This window comes from Motacilla alba, chromosome 1, assembly GCF_015832195.1.
Source record: "Motacilla alba alba isolate MOTALB_02 chromosome 1, Motacilla_alba_V1.0_pri, whole genome shotgun sequence".
In the NCBI taxonomy this organism is placed as follows: Eukaryota; Metazoa; Chordata; class Aves; order Passeriformes; family Motacillidae; genus Motacilla; species Motacilla alba.
The window spans coordinates 93,041,353-93,062,297 of NC_052016.1; the positions used below are offsets into that span (position 1 = coordinate 93,041,353).

Below are 20,945 nucleotides of genomic sequence, written 5' to 3' on the forward strand. Positions count from 1 at the left end.
ATGCTTTTCAGAACAAAACAAAACAAAACAAAAAAGCATAATCTCTACCAGGATAGAAGCACCTCTACTTAATTGCCTTTATTAAGGGATAATGTAGAAAAGAACCTGATCTATTTTCCTTTTTTTTTTCCTACTTACTCCTTCCCCCTTCTATGCTTGTAGCTCCATATATTTAAAGCTTTTAAAAGTCAATGTCCAAAAAAAAAGTAAAATTTTGCATGCACTGACCAGTTTTAAAATTATTTCATAAAACTGCTTTTAACATTGACCTGACAAAACACAACTTCTGCTCGTGCTTTTAACATCACACGAAAAGTGTACTTGCAATGCATAGGCCTCGGTGTAGGTAGGGGAAAGAAAAGAGTGACCGAAGAGGACACGGAAATATTATGCACAGGGCAGAGGGGAGAGCCAGGTGTCAGACAGGGCTGCGCAGGAACAGAGGGTGTGTTGCCCACCCTTCACGCTCCATCCCCGGGTCGCAGTCCCTGACCCTTCCAGCCCCACCAGCCAGCTCTGCCCTCTGTGCCCCCCAGGCTGCTAGGTTTGAATAACACCAGGCATTTGATGACCTAAATTTACACCGTGGTGACTCTCTGCCCAGCGCGGCAAGCTGGGACAGCAAGGCTGTCCTCACGCTTTGCCACCTACGGGTCACCCAACAGTCGGTCTCCCCGTCCTCTCCTCCCTTGCCTGGGAGGAGCCAGACACGGCAGGGCCGGCCAGGCCTGGCACTGCCCGTGCTCTCAGGCCTTGGCTGACTCATGGCTCCAGCATGGGCTCCCCTCCAGAGGTCACCCACCGGCCGCTCCCTTTCCACTGCTCCCTTCTGCCAGCCGGCCACGGCTCCCTGCCCAGATTGAACCCGATAAACCCTGGGCGGGCTGCCATGGGGCCTGCCGGATAGGCTGGACTCCGGTGGGCTCGGTGGGAACCCGCCGGGGGACTCAGAGCTGCTTGCGGCCGCTCTCCTTGCCCACGGCAGCGATGGCCTCTTGTTGTGCCACCAGTCCCTGGACTGCCGCCGGCCTCCAGGGCTGCGTGTGCAGCTGGGCACCTGTGTGTGTCTGTGTGGAGGTCAGCGAGTGTGCGCGTGTGCACCTGCGTGTATATGTTTATATTTGCAGATGTCTGTATACACGTATATGCGTGCATGTAGAGCCGTACCCAACACACACGACCGGGTTCCCTCACACCGCCCCACCCGCGCCGCACCGCCCCCGCCCCATACCCTGCGCGAGCGCACGCGCAGCCCCGAGCCCCGCCCCGCCCCGCACGCGCGCCTGGCCGGCGCCCCCACCCCGCGCCCTCTTCCAACATGGCGGCCCTCGCCTCGCGCGCGCGGACGCGCAGGCGCCGCCGCGGCTCCGCTCTTCCGCCGGGCGCCGCCGCGACTGCACACGGCCGGAAGGCGCGGCCCGGCTGCTCTCTATGGTTGCCCGCGGTGGGTAGCGCGCCGCCGCCGCCGCCTCGCCTCGCCCCCGCCCGCGCTGCACGCCGGGACGCGGCCGGTCCTCCCTCCTTCTCCCTCTCCCTCCTTCCCGCCCACCCCCCCGCGCGCCCCGAGCCTGCGCCGCGCCGACATCCGCGTTGTCCCAAGATGGAGGCGCGGGGCTCGCGCTGAGCGCGGCCCGGCCGACACAGGAGCAGGAGGAGGAGACGCGCCCGCCCGGCCCGTCCGCCCGCCCGCCCGCCTCGCCTTCCCCGCCCCGCCAGGCCGCGGCTCCGGCGGTACCGGCAGCAGCAGCGGCGGCGCCTCCTTCTCGCCCGCGGCCCGGCCCCGAGTGCGGCGCAGCCCCCGCATGAGCCCGGGCGGCAGTGGCGGCGGGAGTGCCCGGGAGCAGCAGCCGCGGTGCCCAGGTCGGTGAGAGCGCTGCGCAGGGCCGGGAGCGGGGATGGCGCCCGGCTCACGCTGGCCCTGAAGGGGAGGGAGGCGGCCCTGCCGGCTCCCCTGCGCCGGGGAGGGGAAGGCGGCAGCCCCGGGGGTCCTCTCCTTCCGCGCCGTGAGACACATGGGTGCGGGGCCGCCCCGGAAAGGCCGGGCGGGCGGGCGGGTGGCTCCGAGCTTCTCCCGCCCCCCCGGGAGACCGGGCTCGCTGGGCGACCTTGGGTGAACCCAGCCTGCCCCTGCCTCAGTTTCCCGGTTCGGTGGCTGCTCTTCGGGGCTGCTGTGGGCAGGGGACCGCTCGGTGCTGTCGCAGCGGCCGGCTGGAATGGGAAGTACCGGCGAGGGTCTCTTAACTAGTGGCCGAGGCCTGCTTGACAAAGTGGGTCTGATCACTTTGCTCGTGTTACCTTCTGTCCAGTCTGAAGAGTTGGACCTGAACCTGTGAGCAGGCTGCCTTGTTGGTGCATGTGATGTATCGCTCCTGACTGCAGGACTTTCTGGGCTTCAGTTTTTAAGCATACCTACATTGTTTCTGTTAAGGGATTTTACACTTTACTGCTGATTTGTAAATCAGATGTCTAAGCTGATGTGTTGTGGTCATTCAGAAGTTACTACTGGTTAAGAAACCAAACCTGTTTTACAATTCTCCTTTAAGTGACAAGAACCTGTAATATATAGATTTGTAGTTATTCCTTTTCTTTTTTCTGCAGTTAATGGAAATACTTGTTTATGTTTGCTTCTGTGTAATGTGTTGGTCTAATTCTGGGACTAAGCGTGTGTTTTACACATCACTTCAGGGATGGTCCCTCTGTCTGTATGGAAACTTACCTGCTTCAGTAAGAATCTGCAAACCTGAAGCCCTGTGAGAAATCGGCTTCTCAGAGTGGTTTTACCATGCTTCTTGCATGTCTAGCAGAAAGTTTCTCAGTGGAAAATTGTACCCGGTTTTAGCTTTGATTTCTTAACAAAGTAGGACCTGCAAGATTGTATTGTCATTTATCTTCTTTATCTTTTTCTTTTTTTGACTAGCTGACTGGTTTGAAAAGGAGAGGTCTAAAAGATAAGATTAAGTTCCTAATTCATGCAAATAGCTTCCAGTTAAGAGACATTACCTGCTAAGGAAGAAGCCACACTGAGTTGCACTGTGTTGTTAGACACTTACAATGGGGGGAGAGGGAAATGTTGGAGATAGAGAGAGGTGTACTACTTGATAAGAAGGAAAATTGTTGGAAAATGGGCTTACAGTTCTCACAAACTGCTTGGTTTAGATGTGGGCTTGATAGCTGTGCCCTTTCATTGTAGAAACAGTTGAAGGTACTTTTTAGAAATTGGAAAATATGGCAAAACTCAGTTTGAGTGGTTGAATTGAAAGTATGAAATGTGTATTGCTAAATTGATATGGATGTGCGGAGAAAACTATCACACGTGTTTGTCTTTTAAACCAGATGCAGTTTGGAGTGCAGTATCATTCTGTCAACTCAGGACAGAAAAGTAGTGAAAGAAAACCTACTTCACTAGTTACATTTACAGAGCTGATACTTGTAATTGAAATTATTTCTGTACAATGTTACAGATGTTTCATCTCTCTTTTACAAATACCTTCCGTTCCACTCTAAGTGTTTGCTATTTAATGTAGCATCTTTCCTGCTGGAATTAAGAAGTTAATTTTTTTTTATCAGAAGTGTTTGTTATTTCTCCTCATTGGAGTGTCCTGAGCATCTCCCAAGAATATAGAAACAAAAGCACCAAGCTAGATACCAAAATGAGTATTTGATTTGTTCAGGTTTATTTCAGCATATGGTTCTGTGACTTGGTAAAAAAAGTCAGGCTTGAACAGCAGTGTGTTTCAAAGCCTAAATTTCTCAGTCCAAGTCCTCTTCAGAGCTCTAAAGTTGTGTGGATTTGATCCTTGTTTTAAAATAACAAACAAGACTTCTGGTATTTTCCTTTTTTTAAATTTTTGCTGCTTTTTAAAAATATGGGAACGATGATTCTTTTGTGAATGGAATTGAAAACTGTGTGTACATGTTGAATACATCTAGGGATGTTCTCAGCCTGTTGGAGTACCTGTTAAAGCACCTGGAAATTGTCCCAAATTGTTTTAATCAACTTGAGAAAATAAACCTGGTTCTTTTTCATATAATTTAAGTTCTCTTTTGAAAGTATAAAATGTCATGTGTACTACCAGGACTCAGCACACACAGTATGAAATCATGCTTGTTTCACTATGATTCTGTGCTTTGTTGACATTTCTTCACTAGTTCTCAGAATTCACAGGTTCTGCTTAACCAGAATTGAGTTTTAAGTTATAAACACGTTTATTTGTAAACATGTTTAAACATATAACATTTTCTATAAACAGTAATTAGCATAGTACATGATATGACACTTACCATGGAATTAATTCAGGTTTTATGTTTTTGTAAATATGCATCATCCCAAGTTTTGATGTGCAGGAATGATTCCCCCCCCCCCTCCCCCCCATTACTTTTAGTTTTAGTTTGCTTGATGAATTCTCTCTGGACATTCACTTTCTTTTAAACGCAAGAAATGTCTTTCTCCCTCCCCACACCAGTGTACTCATACACCTGAAGATGAAAGCCACTAATTCTTAAAAATAGAACATGCAGTTGAAGGAAAAAAGGAATATAATTCATAAAGTATGTAGGCATAGATCTCTTTTCCAGCATCAATCTTCCTTTCTGGTAGTGTGGGCCAAGTCTTCACTCTAATTAATGAATTTATATTGATTTTTAAACAAAAGAGATGTGTTTTACAAGTTGTCTGAAATGACCAGTGTATTTAAGGTAGCTGCAAGTTTTTTAGAGAAGCAGTTTTAAAAGGTTTTCTGTCACTGATCAGATTCTGATTTGTACCTGGAAGGAGGAGAGTAATACATTTGCTATCAGGGTCTGTGATTTAAAAATCTAGAGTATGTTGTTTACTCTCAAAAAAAAGGAACCCCCTTTCCAGAAGTTCTATAAGCTGTACTTAATAGGTGGTTCCCAGAGACAACAGCAGTGAGCAAATCTTGTGTTTGAAGTGAATTTTGTCACCTTAAATATTTTGACCTTAACATTTACTGCTTTAACTTCTTGTATTAGCAGGCAGTGCCTGATGGCCTCATAAAGCTGTGTTGCCCATGAATTAAAGTTTGAAAGAAAGCTGTTTCATGGGAATAGTAATGTGTGTAACATATCTGGTTGGCTAGCAGAAAGTTGCGAATACCGTCTAAAGGTAACATTTTGCAAGGAAGCAACACTTCAGTAACTACAGCAGCTGGTGACACATTTCTTCAGGAAAATAACCTCATAGGAAGAACATGAAAATCAAGTAATGTTGAGATTCGGGATTCAGGTTTGGCAATGTAACATCTGACTAAATAGCATTTTAAATTGCTATTTTTGAATAGCTGCACCTTCCTGTGGTTAGGAGGGATAGAGCTTATTGACAAAATAACTTGCTGGGTGCAAAATTACATTATGAATTAAATATTATCATAGTTCTGTCTAACAAATACTCTTATGAATGAATCTCTTAAAGGAAGCATTAACTACTTCTTACTTACTTTAATAGGTTGAGCCTGCTTCCCTGTATTATGCAAACTGCTGAATGGAGGAAGGGGGTGGAAGTCAGTCTTTACCGATACTCTTTCCGTTACCGTCCAGCATGGTTCTTTACCCATGTTTTACAGAGTGGTGAAGAATTAGGAGAAGCTGCAGTTGTTCTGCTGAGTGGAGCTAAATGGGTGGCTTCCTTCTGGACCCTCACTTCACTGTCTTAGGTAAGAGGGGTGATCTGCTTCTTTTGAAGCTACTTGCATTTCCTTAGGACAGAAGTATGTATGGTTTTTTATTAGAGAAACTTCTAGTTAGCAAAGCAGAGCTTTGAATTCTTTTTTTTGTTTGTTTTGATCTGGTGGCTTGAAAAGGGCATTCACAGTATGTAGCTGTCCCAGTACTTTTCATTGAAAAGCATTGCTGTCTGCATCCATTCAAATAACTTAAAAAACATGCTCTGTGTACTAACATAACTTGCTTCTGAGAGTCATGTTTATCTTATGTAGTATGATGGAAGTGGGACTGTCACTCAGAGGTGGATTACAGTGTTGGTGGATATAGGACAACTTTAACTCATGTACCACTTGACTGCTTGATGTGGAGTGCATTGCTTTTTTTTTCCCACAGACTTGGAATAGTTTGGGTTGGAAGAGACCTTTAAATGTCATCTGGTCCAAATTCCTCTGCAATAAGCAGGGACGTTTTCAAATAGATCAGGTTGCTCAGAGCCCCATCCAGCTTAACTGTGTATATTTCCAGGGATGGGGCATCTCCTATCCCTGGGCAATTTGTTCCAGTGTTTTACCACCCTCATTGTAAAGAATCTGATATCATCTTAATCTACTCTCTTTTAGTTAAAAGCCATTACCTCTTATCTTGTCATAGCAAGTCCTTGTTAAAAGTTTGTCCTCTGTCGTGTAAGCTCCTCTTCAGTACTAAACAAAAGCAAACAGGTCTCTCCAGATCCTTCTTTTCTCCAGGCTGAACAATGCTAGCTCTTTCAGCCTTTCTTCATAGGAGAGCTGCTTCAGCCCTCTGATCATTTTTATGGCCCTCCTCTGGACTTCCTCCAATGGGTCCGTGCCTGTCATGTGCTGAGGACTCCAGACCTGGATGCAGCACTGCAGGTGGGGTCTCAGAGGAGTAGAAGTGCAGACCCTTGGCCTGCTGGCCATGCTGCTCTTGATGCAGCCAGGGATACACTGTGAGCTGCAAGCACTCATTGCTGGGACAAGGCTAGCCTTCCAACAGCCAGGATCACCAAGTTCTTCTGTAATTACTTCTGCTGCCAATTCCCTCATCCCCTGGCCTGTATTGATACCAGGTGTTGCCAGCCCAGGTCCAGGATCTTGCACTTGGACTCACTGGGTGAGGTTTTCATGAGCCCTCTTTTCAGTGTTGTCCAGGTCCCGCTGGATGGCATTCCATTCCTCAGGCATATCAGCCACTCCACACAGCTTAATGTTGTTTGCAGGTTTCCTGAGGGTACATTAGGTCCCGCTGTCTATTGATGAACTGGTCTCAGTATGGACTCCTGAGGGGCACCTCTTGTCATCGATGTCCATCTGAACATTTAGCCATTGACCACTACCCTCTGTATGCGGCCATCCAACCGATTCCTCATCCACCGAAGAGTCTATCTATTATCTCTTCATCTTAGGATGCAGGGTGCTATGGGGAACCATATCAAAGGCCTCAGAAGTCCAAATAGATGACATCAGTAGCTGTTCCCTTGTCCACTGATGCAGTCACTCTGTCATAGGAGTCCATTATGTTGGTCCAGCCGGACTTGCCCTTGGTGAAGGCTGGCTGTCTCAAATCTCCCTGTCCTCCCTGTGCCTTCATGTTCCTTCGTTGTGTGACAGAATGTCAAAGCTGTGACCTAAACAACTAAAGACAAAATTTAAGTATCAAAAACTAAAGGGTGGTTTGAAACCCAAAGGAAATTTGATCTTGGTGGCCTATGGATCAGTAGGATCACAAACAGAAAAGTACAGAACCTCTGTTTAGGTTTGGTGGCTGTTGCATAATGGTCTGGCAATGATTAGTCCACATAGTTTGCGTTTCATTCTGGTGTTGTTTGAGGACTGTGACAGGACTTCTGATCAAGCTAGAGTTCTAGGTGTGAAGCTAGTTCATCTCTCCCTAGAGAAGACCACGCTCTTTGCTTCATTTCGCAGACTGCTTTTAGGACTTATTAATACTTCCTTGATGATCATTACACCTAAGAAATTGATAAAATTAGGAGATCTGGATGACAGACAACTTCTCCTTTACCCTTAGGAGCTTTGTGCAGGGGAGGCACAAGAGTGATCTACCTTGTGTTGCCAAGCTTGCATGGCACTGAGAGGTGCCAGGCTTGTCCAGGCAGCCAGGCTCTGGCCCTGCTTGTGTACTCCTGCTCTGGTATGCTCCCTGGGCTGGGGCAGCTGCAGTTCAGCAGGCTTGGGCTGTTGCGGGTGTTGGAGTGGCTCTTAAAGGAACTCAACTTCTCAAATAGGATGTAGGTCAAAATACTTCAAGAATGGCTATCATAGTTGTAGAAGAGATTTGCTTTTGCTTTATGGTTAGTTGTATGTTTGAGCTAACTAATACTTTATATATTTTTATTTTACAATGTGGTATTTGCCTTTTTAAAAGGAATTCCTTCTTAAAAGGAATCAAAAACTTCTGCCAAGCTAGACAATACTGAAGAGTCTGTCACTACCTCAGAATTTCTGTTTCCAATACAATCTTTCATTTTTCTTATTTGTGTAGCTATACTCAGATAAGAATTGCTTATTTTTTCATAGTGAAATCTCATGTCCAAAGTCTTGGTGATGAATATTGTGTTTTACTATGTGTGTACACCCAGGTTTATTTTTAGAAAGTCCAAGGTATACTAGTGTACACTGGCCGAGTAGCAACACCTCGTGTTTCAGCTGGTATAGCAAAACTTGCTTGTTGTAGCCAATAGAAATACATACCTAAGAGTCCACACAACCTGCAAATCCCATCAGATTTCAAGGACAAGGGAGCTCCTGAGAGAGTGTAACACTTCTGTGAAACACTGGTATTTCTTGCTTGCCAAGACTGAGCCCTTTCCATAGTAAGGTTGTAAAAAATACTCCATTTGCATGATTCCTATAACGTGAATATTTGATTGAAAGAAGGATGTAAACATAAAACATAATCTAAGCACCTGATAGAGATAATTTCATTATATTTTTATCAGGCCAGACATGAGAGTTGCAAAATATTTTTTGTATTTTATAATTAATTTCTTAAATATGTTGTAATTCCGTATGCAACAGTGTGGTTAGTTCAGTGCTTTACTGTCTGTGTTAATATAATTCAGTGTGCTTTGAAGTCTCCTTGTTGAAAATGTATAATGTAGTTATAAACAAGCAGCTTTTTTGACTCTGGTCACATAATCTATGGAGATTGTTTTAATGTGGAGTGGAAGCAATAAGGTTGGCCAAGCTTTAAGTCATATTGTCATTTGCATTTTTTTAGGGAGATGTGGCTTAGTGCTAGTTAAGTATACTGAAGGTGGATGTTGAAGTACATTTGATTTCATGAAATAATTTTCTTTCCTTTTAGACAAGCATTACAGAGCCTTATTTCCTTTTGTGTTGTCATGTAGCCTTTGAGTGAATGTAGACTTTAGACTTAGTAGACTGCTGAACTCTGTTCTGCCTTAGTGTAGTTGTTGGGGAGAAACTGAAGGAGAAGAACTGGAAGTCCAGGAACTTCAGTTTTGTGTTGTTGGATTTGCTCTTCTGTTGCTGTGTATTATTATGCAAATAACCTGTCTACATCTCCTCCATTGTAGTCTTGTTTCCTCTATCAGCTGTATGGTCCTACCCTACTCCATAGCTTCAGTTCTTTTGTGAACCTTCGCTTCAGTTCTTTTGTGAACCTTCTTTTTTTTTTTTTTTTTGTCTTGTCTCGGTTGCTGGGCAATAATCATAAGAACCCTGGTAGATGTATTTGCAATACTTTTTTAAGCTGTGCTTGGTGCTCTCCTCCTACTCTGTGCATACTGAAAATTTGTGCTTCTGAATCTTAGAGGAGAATGAGAGAATTTTATACAGATGACACTGCTGTAGAGGAACAAATGTATACATTGAATCTGGAAGTCCTGCAACACAAGGTGTGAAAATATTGGTTGCATATGTCAGAATAGTTCTGAGTTTGTCTAATGGCACCACAGCGAATGAAGAATTATTCTTTAGTAGAATATAAGGTATTTTGGATTTCTGCTGTAGATATGGAGTAGAAGTGCTACTTGCAAATAGGAAAATCATCAGTTACTGTCTCGTTGTTTAGATGAATTTTTTCTTCTGTTTTTTTCTGAATGGTAGCGAAGTTTTATTGACACAGTTGCGTATCATTAACACAGCAATCCTAACTGTACAGAAAGCTACAGAATTAGTAGAATTGTTTGCTGAAATAGCAGTCCTTTTTCACAAAACTTGTAGGCTGCCCTATATAACTAATTTTTTAAAAATACAAAAGAGTGTGCTCACATTGTTAGTGCTTGGAGCTTTAGTGGCAAAACTGGTCCAGGATCACCCCATTACAGTTCCCTGATAAAGAATTTGGTCCCTGACTCTAAAAGATTTCTCACTGGTTTGACATCTTCTAAAGTAAAGCTTAATGTACTATTAAGGTAACCAAATTGAGGTTGCCTATGTGGGAACCCTGATCTATATTGGAGATCAGCCTAAATCAGCTGCATTGGATTTGTTTGTTCTTAAGAGAGTTTGAAGCCAAGAAATTGTATATTAAATCTTCACAGTGCTGAAAATGTGATATTCTGTGCCAAATTACTAACTTTTTTCGAAAGTAATTAGTAGATTTCATAGAATCAGGGAATGGTTTGGGTTGGTAGGGAACCTTAAAGAAAAAAATCTAACTACAAGCCTCATCGATAGGCAGGGACACCTTTCACTGGACCAGGTTACTGAGAGCCCCATCCAGCTTGGTTTTGAGCACCTTCAGTGATGGGGAATCCACTATCTTTCTTTAGTGATATGAATATAACTGTTTCTGTCATCATTTCCCTCGAGGGCATTTGTGCTTTTAGGTGTTTGTTGAAAATATTTCAAGTATGTTTTAGTCTCTTGTTAATTATGACTTCTCTGAAAATGAATTTATGGAAAGCATACTGCACCCAGAACAAAGATTTGGTTCTATCTGTGACTTCTCCTGAGTGTTTTTTTTTTCTTTCTTATTATTATAAATGCCAGTTCTTAAGGAAAAGAAAAAAAAAAAAAAAGGACAAAATAAGGGGTGGAAAGGAGAAAGGAAATTGGTATTTGTAATGAACTGGATGAATGGAATTGTAAACTCTCTTGCATCACTACAGGGGAAGGAATAGGGAACACTATGTGTATGAACTTCATGCTTTTGTAGCTTATCTAACATAATAATTATTTTCTGTTGTGCTTTTCTATGAGAGGTGTGGTTTAGTTTTATGTGGTTTAGTTTTAGATAGTCCTGTGAGGAGTGGGGAGTTTGGTATAATGATCCTTGTAAGTCCCTTCTGACTAGGCATATTCTATGATTCTGTGTTTCCTTTAGTTGCAGATTTTTGACTAATCAAACAGGCACTTTTGAATGTATTGTCTTGAAGTTGTATGGAGCTTCAGATTAGTATGAAGCATAGTGCAGGAACTGAATTGTAATGTTTTGCATTATAGGTACAAGAACTGTAGAAGTCCATTTTAGAATTTGAAAGAACAAGATTCTGCAGCTCTGGAAAGATATGGTATGTTTATGTTTCCACTTACATTGTTTGTATGCTCATAATTGTTATAGCAAGTAATTATACTTTTCTTCACTGAAATTTTAAAAAAGGTTGAAAATTAATTCAGAAGAAGCACACATTAAATTTTCCCTTTTTAATTTTGATATCTATTACTTAGTCATAATTCTCTAGAAAACTGACTTACTTGATTTTTCTTGGGGAAAATAAATACTGATGATATAACATTGGTGAATTCCCTTTTGATTTAACAAGCTCATCATCACACTGCTACCATCCATTTATTTCTCCATGGATTGGATAAGAACTGGTGTTTCTGAAAGCTGTGTGGCTTTTTTTTAATTCACTACTGAACATATTTATAGTGAGGCTATGACTTGAAAAATAAGTTTAGAACTTGCAGAAAATTTATGCAATCATCAGCGTAAATCAAGTTTACAAATAGAAATGCTGGGAAATAGAGAAATGCAATCTTTTTTAGCAGTGTTAACATAAACCCATGGCACATGGTATCTCTTTTTTTCTAGGCTCTTAAATGTCCAGCCAGCTTAAAAGTATGTACATGTATTGTGGCAGGGTTGGAACTTGAACTTGTAGTTATTTTAATTTCCATTTCCTAACCTAATTCTGGTGTAGTTCTCTAGTAATACCTGGTATTACTGCACTACTTTGTAGAGTCTTTTTAAGTTCTGTGGTTTTGCAACTTGGTACATTGAGAATTTTTGAAATTTTTAGCACCACTACATTGAGAAAAACAAAATTAAGTTAATTTTTCTCCCATATTAAATTGGTCTGTTAATGCCTATACAAGATTGTATGTAGTTATTACAATAACAGTTCCTAAGCCATGTGTGTACTTTCTCTTTTAACCACTTAATTTGTGAGGAAGCTGATCCAGGTTTTCTGTGCCATGGGTTTATGTCTGGATTTTTCTTTTCAAGATAATTAACTTAGAAATATACTTAAAGTTTAGAAATCTCAAATTTGCAGAACAGTTGTTTGATGTCTTTTTAAGTTCTGTTTCGTAGGAAGCTATAGACAGGCTCTAATAAAACTGTTAACTCTAAGCTGAAACTTTAGCTGTAGTATGTACTAATTAAAAATTGTAAGTCTCTCAAAAAGCTACAATGTTACATTGTCACAATCCAGATGTTCCTGAGAGAATTGTATAGATTGGTCCTTTACTCTAGCAGGCATCCGGCAGGTAGTGTATATTCATTTTTGCACCCACAGCACCACTGGGACCACCCACCTCCTTCTTGCTCTCCAGTGTCAATACCAGTTCTGTGTATGATGGCCCTTCTTCAAACCTAAGCCATTATTTCTTTATTGCCATTATGCCTGCTGGCTGCTTTTCTTCTGGATGTTTACCTGCTTGCCACTATATGTATGCATAGAGTCTTTGTAGTGGTATGTGCTTCATAAATTGATGAAGAATTCCCCTCTAATCCCCCACAAATTTTGAGTAATAAATACTAATGGAACATCAGAAAAGCTGAATGTTGTACTACAGAATTGCATGGTTGCTTGGTTTTAATATCAATTATATTTAAACAAACATGCTGAAGAACTTGGTTAACAGAAAGACGCTTTACATGGAAGGCAGCATGAAAGATGGGTGGCAAAAGAAATCAAAATAGAGAATAAGCAAAAAAACAGACGGAATAAAAGTTTAAGTAGTAAAGCTGAAGTGAAGCTGTAAAACTTAACCTGCAAAATAACTTAACATGATCAGTAGTCATTAAAAGAATTATTAAAAGACATTTAAATAGGTGATTGGATTTCACCTTCTGGTGTAGGAAGGCCTTTTTGTTCATGGCTGCATATCATTTTGGAGGGAGCCTGAAGTAACAGGTATAATATAACTGAAATAGAAACAAATTGTTCTGCTACAAAAAAAAAAAAAAATTAGAGGTGTGTGTGTAGTGGAAGAAAAAAATCAGCTGTGGTCTAAGTGTAAAACACAGAAGCTAAAGATAATTTTGGATCTTTCCTGCTTTTACAAAGGTGAACAAAATATGTACATGATCTCACTGAAATATTAAACCAAACCCAGATATTGAAGGCAAAATCTAGAGTCCAAAGTTGCAGGAGCAGCTGTAGCAAATGGGAATAACATGCAGGCCTCTAGCTTTTGGCCTGAGGGGAGGGAATGAGAGCAAACATTAGATATTTTTCTGTTACTCTGTAATTTATGGATATCATCGTTTAACCCCAGCTGGCAACTAAACACCAAACAGCTACTCTCTCACTTACCCACACAGTGGGATGTGGAAGAGAATTGGAGGAGTAAAAGTGAGAAAACTTGTGGGTTGAGATAAAGATAATTTAATAGGTAAAGCAAAAGCTGTGCATGAAGCAAAGTGAAACGAGGAATTCATTCACCACTTCTCATGGACAGGCACATGTTCTGTCCTCTCCTAAAAAGCAGGGCTCCATCATATGTAACAGTGACTTGGGAAGACAAATGCCATAACTCCGAACGTCCCCCCTTTTTCCTTCTTCCCCCAGCTTTATACACTGAGCATGGTGCCTTATAATATGGAATGTCTCTTTGGTCAGCTGGGGTCAGCTGTCGCAGCTGTGAACCCTCCTGGCTCTCTGTGCATCCCCAGCCTACTCCCTGGTGGGGTAAGGAGCAGAGAAGGCCTTGACTCTATGAAAGCTGTAACACGAACAGCAGTAACAAAAACATCCCTGTGTTAACACAAATCCAAAACACAGCCCCACACTAGCTACTATGAAGAAAATTAACTCTATTCCAGCCAAAACCAGTACAGTGGGGAGTATTGACATCAAGGCAAAGTAAGTATACAGATATTATAAGATGGAGCTTTTATGTAAATCTATGTTTGATCTCGTTGTATTGAGATACACAAAATTCTACCTTTATGAAACTCAGTAACTTGTGATTTTATTGAAATGTAAATTCTAGAGTAGCACTAACTTTAATTTGAAGATAGTAACAAATTCAGATTTCCATCCCAAATAATTTATTCAAGTGTTAATTGTTCTCATTATCTTGCATGCTTGTATTCCTGCTCTAATTTGAATTTTTTGCGCCTTCAGTTTCTATTAGTGGGGATTTTATGTGCATTCTTTCAGTTCAAAGATCTTTATGTATTCCTTTTGTGCTATGAGAAGACTTAGTTTCTTCCAGTATCTATATTGATAGGCTTGATTAACTTTGAACTCTTTTCATTGTCTAATCACAAGGCATTTTCTTCTATCTTCATTATGCCGTTGTGGCTCTTTTCTATTATTTCTGGAACACTTTTGAAGAATATTTAATAATTGGAGAACTGGGTTTAAGTTTGGAAGATGTGTGAAGTGCTTTGTGCAGATGAACAGACACTCTTCCAGGGACCCTTGATGAGCCATATCTGTCATTCTTTTTGTAGTACATGGGAGCATGTGTACATTTATACATCAGTTGTGACAGCTTTAGTCACTTTAGGTTGGCATTTTCCAGGATAGAGCCCAATTCTTTTGGTTTTCTAACTCATGTGATTTTGCATTTGTTGTTACTAGCTGAATGGCTTGGTTTACTTGGCAGTGGGGAAAAAATCCTACAGAGGCCTTATTAGTGTTTGGTTGGGACTTTTTTTTGGCTGCATTAGGATTTATATGATCAGGTTGTATTAGTGTTTGTTTTATTTTACTGTAGAATCAGTAATAATTTTGCTTACTAATTAGATGAAGAAAACTTATCTTTTTATGTTTTGTGCATTGGAAGCAGCATACAGGCAAGAAAATAATTTATACTTCCAACTTTATGAAGAAATATAGGCTCAAACATGCCTATTACATTATCTTTTTTTTTCTGCATATGACAATTAAGATTGAATTTAGGGGTTTGGTGAATATTCTCCAGGACATTTGATGCAATCTCAAGATATAAAAGGCTCACTCTCCTATTAGGTGTCAGTTTCTTACTGTACATGATTGTTTTGTTGTGGTACTAAAGTCATTCTGGAAATACATAAAATTCATTCTTGGAGCATTCAGAAGGACTCTTCAGAAGGCCTTCAAAAGCTGTCTTTAGTGGTATATTCTTGAGACAGATGGTTATATTTAATTGAGCAACTAAAATTCTGGTACTGAAAGGTAAGGTAGATCATGGTACTTCATTGTACAGTGGATTACCCCTATTTTCATCATAGATCATAAAGAGAACATTAAATTCAGATCAAAGGTTACTTGGGTAGATACTTAAAATTCCTTTGTAAGTGAAACTTAAATTCTTACAAGTGCCATTCTTTCAATAAGTCAATCAGAAGTTATAGTTTAAATATGGAAGCTGTTCATCCTCTAGGGGATCTTCCTAGGCCTCAGATACTGTGTGTCAGCTGCCAGATTGCATTGCTCTCACAGAAGGTGACCATCAAGTAACCCAAGGATAGTAGCAGATTTAGGGAAATCATGTAGGTAACATTGTTCAAAGGAATTATTCCAACCTGGTAGTTATTTGCCTTTTTTTTGGTCGCTGAAAAATAAATATTTACAGTCTGCAGGGTGTGGCTTTAGGTGAAGTTGGGGACGTCCTCTTGCCTCATGCTTGTAGACTTTCGAGGTTTAAGGAAATATGCTGAGACCTTTCATCAAACTATGCAACAAAGTTGCTTTTAGCCTCTTTTGATGCTTCCCAACTTGCTTTCTGACATCTTGTTCTTTCGCTCATTGTTGAACTCCTTGAGTTGATAGGAACATTCTTTTAAGAAAATATTCACCTGTGCCATCTTGGAGAAATAGATGTTGTTCCAAATCACTGCATAAACATTATTTATCCCGTTCCTTTTTCATGAGGGCTGGTTCAAGTCACAAAGTTCTTTAGATTATTGGTTTGAAGACGTCTTCATGTCTTACTAACTGTAATAGGTGTAGTTGCAGCCCTAGTTGATTCTGCTTCCAGTAAATAGTCACTAGGCAGACACAGATGTGCCAGTCCCAAAGAGCCTGGCAGCCATCTTGGGTTTTCTGGGCATACTCCATAGGCACAAACTTCCTTTCATATCTTCAGCTGCTCAGTGTGTCTGTAAAAGCCTAAACTGTAAGCCATGCTGATCATAACAGTGAGGACAGAGAAATTTGTTTGAGTAATATGAATAAATATCTGCTCTGGGGCTGCTATTTCTATCTTCTGTAAGGTAAGTTACAAACAAAGGAGGTTTTTTGTAGAGAACCTACTGTGACAGAAAAGCCATTGGTTTAGACCAATTCACAATTCACTATACCGTTTTCAAGGATCTTAGCGTATTCATCAGTGTGGTTTTCCTTTCCTAATCAAGTAGTGTCTTTTGACTCTCTTAACCAGGTTGGAGGTTCTTGTGCCTTGTTTGTATCAAGCAGTCAAAATGTCCTTTGAAATATATTCAGAATAAATCTTTGATGGCAGTCTCCTTCACCACCCACCTTGCATTCCAATGTGCTGGTCTCTTTGCCAGCAGACACTACTCTGCTGATGCATGAATGAGTAAGGTTTTAGAAAAATTAATTCTTTCATATGTGCTAGGGAATCCTTGCCAATCATATTCTGTCCCACAGGAGTGGCAGCAAGGATAGGTGGGAAAGGTAGGATGAGGAGATAAAAGAGAAAAATGATTCATTAAGGTTTTTTGCATCTAGACTGCTGAAAAGGAGCATGAGAATTTTAGAGCACAGTACAGTAAGTCTAGGTTTAAGGTATCGTGCAACAAATCAGAAATGCTGAAACTACCTGACTCAAAGCTCTGACCCGAGACAAATTCGGTTTGTAGGTACAAGTTTCCCAACAAAACTTAGATGAGTTAACTTCAGCTCAGTGAGATTTGTGGCAGTTCAGATCCTGCACAAAACTGCTGTAGATACTGTGTTCGGTGGTGTGGTAAATGAGACTAACGGAGTTGGATCTGGATCAGGCCTTGGCACAAGCTTGTCTTGACTATGACTGTGGAGCTGCCAACCTAAAGTATATTTTTTAGCATTCCAAAATCTAGTGGTGTTTGAATTCAGCACCAGCACTTCATGTGCTCCTTCACTGTTGTCAGTCACGTGCATGACTTCTCCCATATGAAGCAGCTTCAGGAAAACTTTGTTTCACTAAGGTTGATGGCAGCCTGGTGTTCCAGCATGCTTCCATTTGAATGGAAGACTACTGTAATAAGTTATTGTCAGTAGTCTGGGTGATATAGGACCCAGTCTAGGTAGGGAGTCATTGGTCAGGCACACTCCAGAACATGAGCTAACACTTTGAGTAGTCAGTCAGAATGCAGGTTTCCCAACCAATGAGGCTTTAGAGATCATACCACTGTCCTCTGACCTGTGTACTAAAAGTTACTCGGGCAAAGTGCTAGAAGCAGTGTTAGAATAGGCTTGTCTGAAAGTGGAAGTTTCCAGGTCTTAATCAGAATGTCATAAGCAGAGAAGTGTTTTACAGCTTCTTAGTTTTGCATCAGCATCTTGGGTTGTTGCCTTTCTGTACAGCTGATGGTCAGCAAACATTAAATGGAAAGTCTTTACCCTGTTCTGTAATGTTGACAGATGAGGGACCTTTCCAACTGACTTTTAATCATTGTTCTGTGTTCCTGGCATTGTCTCAGTTAAAGTTTTACAATTTACACGCATGGAACATAAGAACTGGAGAACCTTGGAAATTTTTGGTAGCCTATTTCTTTTTTTACTTTCCTTGTGTCAACTGCACTTGTGTTACAATGAGAACACTCAAATATTGCTGATGTTAAAATCAACAGATGGCACTTTACCTACCTCAATGAATGATAAAACTAAGCATCATTCTGAAACTAAAACAAAATTTGTTCTGTGCAGAGTTTGTGGCAGAATGGCAAATTGTAGTAGATTGTCAAAACTGGGCAGCTTTTCTGACAAACTTTAGAAAATCATGAGCCTTGCTAAGATCTTACTGTAATACTCTTGTAATACATTGGACTGAAGCACAAAAGAAGGTGCAGTAAAGAAATAAATGTTTTTTACTAAATATTTAAAGCTGTCTGATGTGCTCTCTTAGTATTTGCACCAGATTGTTATGTCTGCAGGTGTTGCAGAGAGCTGCGGTTGTGCCATCAGTAGCTTTGTGCACCTTCATTCTGTGTGAGGCTTTTGCTGCATGGCAACCTGCAAATGTGGGGTTTCATCTGGGTTACCACAGGAATAAACTTCTCAGGATATACAGAGGTCTGTCTTCATAGCTACTGGTTTAAAGAGAGAGTAAGATGACTTTTTATTTACTAAATACAATATTAACATTGCAATTGTTATCAAAACTTTATATTAGCAGAAAGCGAATGCTGTTTGTTATCTGATTCTCCTTCAGAGACCTTTTTTCTTTTCTGGCTTTCTCCAGTGCACTTAGGAGCGTGGGGGGGAGAGAGAATGGGATGAATTGAGTGTTGAGGATTATGTTCGGAAATATTTTATCCATTAACTTTAGTTTAGAGTAGATAATAGCAGTAGGTAAGAGACTAACTGGTTCCTTTTCAGCCATGGAAGTAATCAGCTGGGGTGGTCCCAGGGCGCTCTGGGCACGAGTATTGCTGAGTGATCATTGGCTGCCACCTGCGTGACAAAGTAAAGGACCAACCCTTCAATTTATACCAGTGGAGCCAGATCACGGGAAACAATTGACAGGTAAAATATACTTTTGAAAATTTAAGGGAGAGGAGAGAGGACATGGTAAAAATGGAGCAGAGAAGCTAAAAGATTTGCCATAGATAGCAAAGGTTGCTCCTCTGAAACTTTTACGTATCTATAGCTTACTTCTTTTTGGGGAGAGGCGCGCAACAAAGTTCAGGTTACTTTGTTGCTCCTCTGAGAACAGAGCCTGGCTTGCTAAGAAACAATGTTAACCAAGTTGTAGCAGCAACACGTGTACCAGAATTTTATTGTAGTTAGAAATTACAGTTTGTATTTGTGCACACACTTCCACATCCTTGAATGCTTGTTGTCTTGACATTGGGTGTTTTGCAGTGGTCCAAGAGATGGGTATGGCTTTTGGTTTTTTAGAAAAACTAAAAATAAGCTGCTGAATTTTCAAGTTTGTCAGTTGATTGTACCTGTAGCAAGTTATTCTAGAAGTTAAAATGCCATACAAAAAATGAATGTAAGTAAGTCTTAATCTCACTGATAAAACAATGCTTAGCATCAATATTTTTCTTCTTTTTATTATTTTTTTTTATTTAGAGAATTGGTTGAAAATAATTTTTAACAACTTTTAACTACATTATTTTTACTTATTTAGAATTGTTAAGCTTATGCTTAGCCCAGCGTGATACAGGACTGGTGCGACAACTCGGTTTTGATCAGTGACTCAAAATTGTGATCACCCTGATGTCACCGAATGGCCACAGCTTGTAAAAGGTAAGCATAAAACATATCAGGTTGTTTCTCAGGAGTTTTTCTACTATAATGTTTATTTTAAGGTATTTAATTTGTATGGCCTGAAGTAAGTTTTATAAATAATATTAAGTTACATTGTTTGTTTTAGATAAGTCAGCTGGAAAAGTTCTTAGACTCTTGCTGACAGTGATTTCAAAGCTCGCTTAGTTTTCCTTGCCTGCTTTTTAAAATACAAGCAAGCACTGTGGTGCTCCATGATACTGCTCTTAAAAACAATATGATCACTTAAAAGTCCCTGATAGTTTTTGCTCTCGTACTGAATTTCTGTATAAACTGTTTAGCATACTTATCCAAGCATGTGTTCAGTTCTTGTTTTGAAGTATTTATCCAGATGGCTTGATGATGTTAAAGTATGTGTAAGCTTGCATACCATTACTTTTCTCATCTAGAGAGGTACACTGGAAGTAAAAGGAGTGGCTTGTAGAATGGAGAAGTTGTTCCCTGTGTTATTGGAAATGAGCCACCATTTGAATTTGCGAGCTCATACTGCAGTATCGGATTAGTTGTTGTCTTGTGATCAGTATCTACAATCTAATTGAAAGCTGAAATTTTTAAGAGCATTTGCTCTGAGATTTTCTCTGAACAGAACTCTTGTTTCAGATTTTAAGCATGATGAAAGGACGTCTTGCCATACTATATAGTTGTTTTTCAATACTGTTGCCTGCTCACAGGAAATAACAAGGTATCTTGTTTGTAAACAATTGGGTATTGCAAAATAAATAGCTTCTCAGACAACAAGTCCAATTCCTGTAATTAGATTGATCCTCCACATCATTTTACTGAGCATTGAAAGCTCATTTTATTAGGTGCTTATGTTGTCATTTGAAACCTTTTAAAATTGAGTTAGTATGTCCGTTAATAGTTCTGCAAATCATAGTTATAGTAGGTCTGTTCATGTCTTAGAAAACAATAAGCTGAAGGAATTTTCACCCTGTGTTCTGCAGAACCACTTACCTTAGAGGACCAAACCTTTTTTGACCCAGCTAGATGATATTTTTTTTTCTTCTATTGTTTATCTTATAGATGCAACCTTTTTTTTTTTTTTTTTTTGAGTAACATATACCAAACTCTCTTTACAGCCTTAATAATATTCTCACAAATAGTGAGGATAGGGGGATAGGGAAAAGATTTTGGATATACTGCTAGCTAATTTCATGTCTGTACTGCAGATCACCAGGCTGGTTTTTTTTTACATGCAGAGTTTAGATGCCAATCTGCTCTTTTTCTGTAATTTTTCATGCTGCTGTTTACTTTAAAGGCTGAAAGGCTTTAAGTATTCTTGATGTTTTTCTTTTAACACCACTATTTCCTTTGTATTTTCATAGCAATTAAAAGCACTACTCTTTCCCAAAGC

The 20,945-nt window shown here is 40.7% G+C and overlaps 2 protein-coding genes across 11 annotated transcripts in view; one reads left to right on the forward strand and one right to left on the reverse strand.

The window, feature by feature from the left end:
• Nucleotides 1-762: 762 nt before the first annotated feature.
• On the reverse strand, nucleotides 763-6,887 carry LOC119703657 (basic salivary proline-rich protein 4-like). Its single transcript, XM_038143742.1, has 3 exons — nucleotides 6,814-6,887; nucleotides 1,736-2,255; nucleotides 763-1,131 (listed from the first exon to the last, which is right to left on the reverse strand). Exons 1-3 carry the CDS (start codon nucleotides 6,885-6,887, stop codon nucleotides 763-765), a joined length of 963 nt encoding a protein of 320 aa, XP_037999670.1.
• The window catches only part of UBE3A (ubiquitin protein ligase E3A), a 60,607-nt gene continuing 41,157 nt past the window's right edge, over nucleotides 1,496-20,945 (forward strand). For 4 of the 10 annotated variants that reach the window (XR_005255553.1, XR_005255554.1, XM_038125879.1 and 1 more), the window contains exons 1-5: nucleotides 1,496-1,860; nucleotides 5,583-5,672; nucleotides 11,136-11,203; nucleotides 19,434-19,552; nucleotides 20,192-20,273. Coding sequence is in view for 2 of the 10 variants with exons in the window: in XM_038126261.1 (XP_037982189.1) it covers nucleotides 19,533-19,552 (20 nt within the window). In the remaining 8 variants the exon portion in view is untranslated. Of the gene's footprint in view, nucleotides 1,861-5,464; nucleotides 5,673-11,135; nucleotides 11,204-18,676; nucleotides 18,824-19,433; nucleotides 19,553-20,191; nucleotides 20,274-20,945 lie in introns of all 10 variants that reach the window. The other 6 variants (XM_038125949.1, XM_038126063.1, XM_038126261.1 and 3 more) reach the window with 6 other exon arrangements.